Source organism: Vidua macroura, chromosome 12 (genome assembly GCF_024509145.1).
Source record: "Vidua macroura isolate BioBank_ID:100142 chromosome 12, ASM2450914v1, whole genome shotgun sequence".
Classification (NCBI taxonomy): domain Eukaryota; kingdom Metazoa; phylum Chordata; class Aves; order Passeriformes; family Viduidae; genus Vidua; species Vidua macroura.
The window spans coordinates 14,026,797-14,036,028 of record NC_071582.1 but is presented as its reverse complement, the minus strand read 5'-3'; the positions used below and the strand labels follow the sequence as shown (position 1 = coordinate 14,036,028).

Genomic DNA, 9,232 nt, shown 5'->3' with positions numbered 1-9,232 from the left:
CACATTCCTATCGAGGTGTTTTATTGCATTTTATAGGAAGAATACAATTTTCTCTTAAATTATATGGGATAGTTTAAAGAACAAGGTTGTAATTTCCTTAACAAATGCTTTTAAGACCTTCCTATGATAGTTCATGTTTTAAATTTCATCATTGTCTCTATAGCTTATTTAGGCAAGTGTGGCCACCCATATGTGACGAAACAAATTAAAAAGGGCACATAATGTTCCAGTTTCAAGTACTTGGGTGGATGGGGTTGCTTTAATATACATATATCATATTCTTCCAAGCTATCAAAGACCTTTGGATGAATTGGGTGCAATATATTAACTCAATTACAATGGAAACACAGATCAAAGAATGTAGCTGGGAGGTCTTATTAAAGTATGAGACTTCATTAAAATGTCACTGGTTTTGATTATACTGGATTAAAGTGTCTGAAATTTCACTTAACTTCTTCATGTCCCCAGAAAAGAAAATTCTGCTGTGTAACTGTAAGTTCACAGTTTCAGAACTTGTTTTGCAGTGCTGTTATTAAAGTGGACTTTTCATAAATTGGTAAAAAACACCAAAGATCTTTTTTGTTCATTTCTGACACTGAATATATACTGTCATTTGCTTCAATTTGTTTCCTTTTCCATTTGTGATTTTTATTTCTGACTTTTACTCATTCAAATCCATCTTGGAAAGACTTCAGTTTTTCTAAGGAAATAATAATAAAACCCCCTACTTTTCCTCTACTTAAAAGAAATAAAATCATTTAGAAATTACTAATTACGTCACGGGATGAACACATAGAAAGGTACAAAGTCCGGTTTTTTTCCAACTGGCAGAGCAGTGCTGAGCTTTCCAAGGAAAGGTGTTAATGGGGAGCAGTTTCTGCGTGCTGCAGTGCTCAGCTGATCTATTTCTGCCTCTCCAGCCAAGAAACAGAATACACATGTATGCTGAGCACTGCTCTCAGTGGTAATAGCCCTTTAAATTGGAAACAATCATTGTAAAAGACACCTAACAGACATTCTCTGGTACGTAATAACAAGATTGAGACAAAAATCACTTTTCTTAATTTGTTTATTTTCCTGTTGCTACACATGATGTCAACACTTGTTTGTAATTTTATTAAAATGGTGACGCACCCCCTGTTGTGATGCAGGAGCAGCAAAAAGTTTGCATATTGCTATCTTGCATATCCATAATATTTTGTGCTTGATATTGATACAGCTCTGCTTAATCTCTCTGCAAGTGCCAGGGTAGAGTCCAGCCCTGTCCCTGCTTTTGTTGTGAGGAGCCCCATTCCATGGGATTTAGGTTTTCAAGGTACATAGCTCAGCATGAACTTAACAAAACATGAATTCATTCTGTAACTAAATTGATTTCCTGCTTTGCTGTGTATGTGTTCCTTAAATTACAGTGCAAGTAAAATACAGAGTGTGCATTTCCACCATAACCAGAACACAATTTTACGAGCAGCTGTTGCCAGTGTTATGGATCTCCCCACAGATCTGGAAAGGCTCAGGACGAGACAAGCAAGGAAGTAGTGTATTACAGATAGACAGAGAATAATTCCATTCATTTATGGATTGTTTCAGGGATTCTGAAGGACTCTGCTAATACTGGCTATTAAGATAGAGAAGATGGGGAGGAGAGAAAATCAATTCATTTCTCAATCTATTTAAGTGAACAAAGAATTTGCGTGTGAAACTGAACAGAGCGTGTCAACAAAGCTCACACCAAACAAAAAAAGAAAAGCAGCTTTATTTTGCATAATTATGTCTGAATCACAGAAGATTTGACAGAACCTGTTCCATTCTAAGCCCCAAAGTCTTATTTAGGCAAAGCACAATATCAAATACCCTGTAATGTGTTTTTTCTGGGCTAATCTAACATTTCACAGGATATCATGCAAGGGGACAGCACAGGCAGTTGAGTGGTTTCCTTGGTTTATATTCAGTCTTTGCAGGACTTATTCCATCTGTCTGTTGAAAGCTACGACTGTGCACTGTCAGATCTCTCCAGTTTTTTTAGGGTGGCTTCCTTATCTCTGAAATAGGAATGAAATAAGAAATATTAGTGTGTTTCTGGTAAGAGAGAGAGATAAGGTTTAACCTTTGAACACTTGTAAAGGTCTTCAGAGGACACTTCAGAAGTGCCTAATGCTATAAATTCTGGCTTTATAAGGTCTTTTGCTATCATTAGAGTATTAGGAACTTGACCTTTTAACCTTTATACACATATGTTACCTGACATAATGGAGGCTGGTGGAAAAGCTTTCATGACCAGCATTACCTGTGCAATTTGAACACCAGACTCTGCAGAAATCTGAAGGAATTGAGCTATGACTCTGCAGCAGGGTAAGTCACTCCAAATTTTGCCTTCCTCATAAAAGGTGTCTAGAAAAACTATAACCAAGATTTCATCAAATCACAATGTTTGATCTGAACAGAAATAAGCTGCATTTACAAAATTGCTGATATTAACAGTCTAGTATTAGCAGGGTAAATGCCTTGAGATAAGAATTAAGATTGCCTGCTGAGCATCCAAAACTCTACAGCATCAGCAGGCACTAAAGCAGTGAGATGCTTGGAAAAACGGCTCCACATCTGATAGGGAAAAGCACAATAAATCAAAGATAAAGTAAACTTTCTAGATAACCAGGAGCATTTTGTGCCGTTCTGATTAAACTCCTCTACAGGAAATGAGTCAACACAGCCTCCATGCTTTCCCTGCCTTTCTGCCAATTTACATCTTAATGGATAAACTGGTTCAGGTTACTCATTTGGCAAAGTAAGGGATTGATTTGCAACTTTTCATTTTGACTGCTCCCATCAACTTCTGCAGGGCTGTTCAGGGCAACTGAGCACAGCCATGGGCAGGCATTTAAAGATTAACAGGCTTTTGCAGCATTCCATAGGGATGACAAAGCCATCAAAATTCATTATTTTTTTCCCAGTATTTCACACACATTACACATGACTGCTGCAGTTATTATACCAGTGGCTTTTCAGAAATCTTGCCGTTTAATTCTGGAATACTGGGTTTTTTTCCCCTTGAAGACCCAAGTTATGAGATTATGAGAAGAATCTCCGATTTCATTGAAAGTGTATTTTTGTCCTTGTGTTTGCAATGCAAAGCCTTGAGATGTGAGCTGAGTTACAAAGGATCGGTTGTTCAGTTGCACTACTTAGCATGAAAGCGAGCGCAGTGTGAGCCAAAGCAAGGTTTTTAGAGGGATATGGGACCATTCATACACTCCACCTGGAGGGGCACAGAATGTCTGAATTCCTGGACACTTTTGTACACTTGACGAGCGTGAAGTCAAGGGGCTCTGTCCCCCTTCCACCTTCTAGAGAACCCCATCACCTCAGGGGGAAAGGGATGTCGTTATCTGGGGACATCACGGATGGTGGTAACATCGTTCTACAGCAGCTCTTCGGCATCCGCTCAGCTTTGGGGGGTGCTGACCTGCACCTCGATCTTCCCCTTAAGTTCAGGAGGGCATGAACAGCACTCCAACCTCCCCCTGCAATTTAAGGGTGACACAGAGCAGCCCAACCTCTTCCATCAATTTAAGGGTGATGCAGAGCACCCCAACCTTCCCGCTCAGTGCCGGAGGTCAGCACCCCAACCTCCTCCCTCAATTTAAGGTGACGCAGAGCACCCCAGTCAGCGCCCCATTCCCCGCTGGTTTTGGGGGCGTTGGGCCGCACCCACGCACGGCCCCGCGCCCCTCCCGCCCGCGGGCTGCGCTGCCTGCCCCCGGCTCAGGGAAGTTCGCGCCCCGGGGCCGCGGGTTCGAGCCCCGAGGGGGGCGGCCGGTCCGGGGCCGCGTCGGGGGCGGCTCCCGCCGGTTCTTGCGGGGGGTCCCGGCCGGGCAGCGGCGACCGCGGGCCCAGCGCACATGTGCGGCCGCCCGGCACATGCTCACTGAGCGCGGCGCATGAGCAGAGGCGGCGCGGGGCCATCGGACATCTTGGGCCGCCCCGCACGGAGCGGGCAGCGCCGCCGGTCCCGGGGCGGGAGCAGCCGCCGCCCCCGCGCCGCCCGGCCCGCCCGCCCTGGCGCCGGCTGCCCGCCCCTCCCGCGCTTCCCCCGGGCTGCTCTGAGCATCCCTCCGCCCCTCTTGCATTTGTCTTAATTCTTCTCAGAGACAAGATGGCAACGCCGGCGGCGGTAAACCCTCCCGGTGAGTAGCTGCCGTCTCGCCCCAAGTGGCCCCGCCGCACAACACGCCCCCGCCGCCGGCTCCCCCCGCCCGGCCCGGCGCGGTCCCCGCAGCCCCGCGGCGGTCCCGCCGCTCCTCCCGCCGCTCCTCCCGCCGCCCCCGCGGGGCCCCGGGCCGGGCAGAGCCGGGAGCCCGTGGGGGTTCCTCGGGACACGCCGCCCCTCTGGCCCCGGCTGCCGGCGCTCGGCGCAGCCCTGCAGAAATGAACAGTTGTGCATAAGCATCCGCGGGCTTAGGGCAGCGGGGCGGGCAGTGCGGAGCCGTGCCTGCCCTGGGGATGAGTAGGAACATTGGCTTTCCCTGCCTCTACCTTTGTCAGCTTTATTGTCGGCTCGTGAAGCCAAAACGGTGTTGAAACTGACCAAGGGCACCTCGGCATGTGCCTTGTGTTTGTTTTCTTTCCAAAGAATGTAGTAAATATTTGCTGTTACTACTAAAGTTATTGACAAAAGAAACTTACAAGCATTTTCCCATCTAATTTTTTTTCGTGAGGGAAGGCATTCCCCGGCGTTTTGTTATGTGTCTGTGAGATGTAACATCTGTTTTATTCAGTGTGTGATGCAATAAAGTGAAAGGCCAGAGTAGTATTTTGGAGATGTACTTGGGTCAACTTGGTGTGGATCAACAAGTATCTGACACTAAAAAATAAGTGGGATGACGGATCTTACACTGGGCCCAGTACTAAGGAAGAATATTGCTATTAGAGGTCAATTTCAGTTTTACTTGTTTTAATATGTGCTTGCATTGTGTCATTCTTTGTAGAGTCAGGTTGAGTTTTGACAATTAAAGGCTTGCTTGAGTAAATGCCAACTAATGTTTAAAGCTTGTTCATTAGATTAAATCCTGCTGTAGTTGGTATAGTTGTCATGCTGAAAGTAAATATTATGATATAAACAATTAATTTGGTTCAGTAAGCGCCAATACAGTAAGCAGAAACTGATATTTGTCAGTCAGCGTAGGTTTTAATATCAGAATTCTACAAATTAAATGAAAATTAATATTTAAGGGAAGATTATGAAATGAATACCGTTTAGCTTCCAGGGTACCGTGTTGTGCATCATAACAGAGAGTTTCACTGAGTGCACTCAGTGCAATCAGTTTTGCAGACAGAGGAGATTACAAACAGCACTTTTTGACTTGGGTTTGGTTTGCCGTTCTGCTGTCTGCTCTCCAAGCTGCACAGTGCAGGAACAGCCCTGTCCGCTTAGAGGTCAGTGCTGAAACTGCCGAGTTACAGCAGAGCCGGTGCCCCTTGGGCAGCAGCCTTTTCCACTTTCTGTACCCACCTGCCTGTGGCTGAGCCCACAGAGAGATGTGGTTGCAGGAGGTACGGCACACGTGGACTGCTCCTAACTCCGCGTAGGGCTTCACCATTGTTCTCCTGTGACCGCTTTGTGAATTGAGGGATTGTAATGGGATTATTGAGGAAACGTAAAGAAAAGAGGAAAGAAGGGCCAGGTGTGTTGCCTATGTGCATCTCTGTGCACGTGACATGGTGAAAGTTGACTTGCAGTGTGGTCCTCAAACTCTCTGAAGCACAGATTGCCGGTCCATGGGAAGGATAAGGAAAGGTGTTGGCTTCCTGAAGTGAACCAAGATCCCTTCTACAAGGCTGAGGTTACAGAGCATCATTCTGCTCCTGTCTGGGCAGCTGGAGTGGATCTGAGCTGAAAGACAAATTCGCTGCCTGGTAATGATCCTCCCACGTTTTCTGTGCGAGAAGTGTTGTTGTCAGACACCGGGGCGAAGTCGAAGTGGGGAGCTGTGAGGAAAGGAGACCCTCGATCTGTAGCATAGTGCTGCCTTTGCTCTACCATGGACAGCAGAAGATAAAACTGTGTGAAATATCTGGACTTGTATTGTGGCTTGTTAAAATCATAATTTGTCACTGTTCTTTTTTTTTAATAAGTAACTGCAAGCAATGCAGAGAAACAGTCAAAATCTGTAGTGAAATGATTTTAATCCTGTTGTTTTCTCCTGGGGACAGATCCTCAGCTGGAGTAAGATGAGAGTAGCCCTATTAGTATTGGTGAAGCCGTGCCACCTTGTGCCAGTTGACTTTCTGATCTGCAATGTTAGGGGAGCACAATAGAGGATTAACTTGTTAAGCATCTTTAATGATGATTAGAAATTACAATATGATTAAATTTTTATTAAGCAATTGTCTGGGGTTCTAATAACAGTTGGTAATTTAGGCAGGACATTAACTTGCAGCTACCACAATACCAATACATGTGGTTTTAGTCATATTCTAGATAGTGGAATGGGGATTAGCAGAGAGAGAAAAGCCGGGTGTTCTCTAAGCAAGTGAAAGTCTTTCAGTTTGGGATCTCCTGCTGCAGACCTATGCAGTGCTCTGTGGCAGCATCTTCTCTCTTGTGTTAGATGCAGATTTATCATTTTTCCCACTGATCTTTTTTTAATGGAGAGTTTCAGTTAGGGAAGTTCATAGACATGGGAGCAGTTTGCATCCTTTCCCACCTGAGGCTCACAGGAACTGCAGTGTCAGGGACCAAATGTGTGGTGGCTGTAAGGCTGCCTCTGTGGGCTTCCTGGGCTGTGTCAGATGTACACTGATGGTTCTTTTTGGTGAAGGTGCATAGCTGGGCATCACCCTGACACAGCTGAGGGGCTCTGTGGGGTAAGCTGCTTCCTCTTGCTGCACGCTCAGCCTGGGAACGGGTCTGGCTGGGAGTGCTGGGTTGGTTTCTCGTACTCGGGGTGACAAACTGAAGTGCGAAACAATACAGGTGTGTGGGAAGCTCATCTGCATTGGCACAAAGCATCACAGTTAATTTATTTCCTCCTGAAATAAGATTGGCATATTAAATGGGATTTAAGAACAAAAAAACTGTGGAGGTGTTACAAGCATTTTGTATATTGCTGCTTGCAGCAAAGTAACTTAGTGCCGTGTCTGTTTTAAAGGTGTTATTTTTGGAATGCAAACTTTGTCCGTAACTATTGCTTCTTTGGGTTCAGATTTTACTTAACTTGAGTGTGATACATGAAGTGGTGATTCTTGTATTAGCCAGGGTGGGATGAAAACATAAAATTCTTCATGAGTTTAGGAGTTTTTTTTCCTGAGACATCAGCTGGTTTTGGGTGATGAGTTGCAGTCTGGCTCACTCTGATGGGTGAGCAGCAACTTTCTGCTGTGGTCAGGTGATGAGAAATGAACTGAAAGGCATCCTTTCAGTTCTTCCCACTGAGGTACCCCTGAATGGAAGGTAGTACACACAGATGTATTGCCAGAATGCCACGAACTCAAAAGCCAAGTCAAGAGAAATCATGAGATTTTGCAGTTTATCTAGAGTTACTTTAGAGGGAAGATCCCACAGGATGCATTTTTGGCGATGTTTTATGATTTTATAAATCCCTAGGGTTGTATTTTTATATTTAATTGGGAAAAAAAAAAGTAACTGAGTTGTTCATGTAATCCCTAAAGCTCCTTTTAGTGATTTCTTTTTAAGCAGAGAGCCCCAAATACAAAGGTATGGAGAACATGTCCTCCAAAGGGCATCTGCTACCTCATGAGGGGTACTTTCAGCCCATGGCTAATCCAAAATATAAAAAATTGGCATTTTAACTTAAAGAAATATTACTAAATAAGCTCTCTTTACTTTCAGTTTGTAATGAGTTAACAGCAAATTTTCTGTCATATTCATGAAGACTTGTAAGCCCTGCATTTAAGCTCTTTGTTTAGGTAAGTGCATTGGGTTCCGGGAGGTGGTTTTGGGTTTTATGTGTTTGTTTGACTTGGGAGTTAAGTGGAGAGAAATCACTCTTCTATTTGAACTAGATATTCTGACAACCAAGTAATTTGTTACCCAGTCCTACATTTGGGCTGAAGTTACTAAGTGCTGTGGAAGAATTTTTTTTATGCTGCTCAGTTCATATTCCCAAAAGGAACTGGCTTTCTGACAATCTTTTCCTTAGATTTCAAACAGCTTTGAAATTGATGATTAAAAAAAGAATCTACTTCACTGCTTTAGATTTCAAAATCATTCAACTCAAAGCCCAAAAGTTGTGTTTTATTGCTGCCACTCTGCCCTTCATTACAACACAGACTATCCAGTAAACAAAAAAATCAATTTAACAGCATCCTGGGGAGTAAATGGAGTGTTGTAGTGATGGAGGTTATAATGAGCTCTGATGTTTCTGGTATGCAAAAAAGTAGTCATCATTCTAGGATAAAGTTAAAAAAAAAGGCTTTCAAAATTAGAATACTCATTAGCTAATGGGAGGTTTACATTGCAGATCTTTTTCTTCTTGGGTTTTCATAGCTCTTGTACTGCAGAATTGGTCCTTAATTCAGTCAAACTGTGGTATGAGATGCTAATGCCTCTTGAATTGTTCTGAGACAATGTTTTGTCCTTCAGGACTGTGTACTGAACAGTAACTGGCATTGAACTGCCATTATTTTTATATTTCTATTATACAGGTATAGGGCATACAAAAGATTTCATCTCTTCTATCACAAAATAGTTACTTAAAATTTGCATATGTAGGTTGTGGTTAGTTCCAATTTTTTTTTTTTTTTTCAATAGAATAATGTTTCCCCATTCTTCTAATAAAAATGCAAAACAAAAGAGATATTGCTGATTTCTGTAATACCATATGGTGTTGCTGATATTTCTTAGCAGTAAGGAAAATTGCAATAGAGATTAGGTAGAAAAGAAAAAAAATAGCCTTTTCAAAATAGTCAAGGCAAAATAACCCTGTTGATGTAGTGATTATTGTTATTAAGAGGACAGAAATGGGGCTGTCATTATGAAGATGTATTCAGAGATTATGCTTAAATGGTTGTGAAGATCAGATATGTGTGTCGCTCAGAGTAATTTTGGGGGGCTTACTGCTTCATAACTGACAAGCAAGAATAGAAAATGTGTTAATTCAGTGCTACCTGCACAAATTACAGTGTTATTAAAATTTGCAGTAGGAAAGAGAAAGAGGGGTCTTGAGTTTAAGAGATGGGAATTTAGATCGCGGCTCTTGGTGTAGATCTCTGGCAG

The 9,232-nt window shown here is 43.4% G+C and overlaps 1 protein-coding gene across 2 annotated transcripts in view; it reads left to right on the top strand.

The window, feature by feature from the left end:
- The first annotated feature begins 4,066 nt into the window (after positions 1-4,066).
- Positions 4,067-9,232, top strand: part of ARNT2 (aryl hydrocarbon receptor nuclear translocator 2) — a 97,138-nt gene continuing 91,972 nt past the window's right edge. For both annotated transcript variants that reach the window (XM_053988449.1, XM_053988446.1), the window contains exon 1: positions 4,067-4,181. In XM_053988449.1, the coding sequence (XP_053844424.1) occupies positions 4,151-4,181 (31 nt within the window). In that variant the 5' untranslated portion in view covers positions 4,067-4,150. The remainder of the gene's footprint in view (positions 4,182-9,232) is intronic.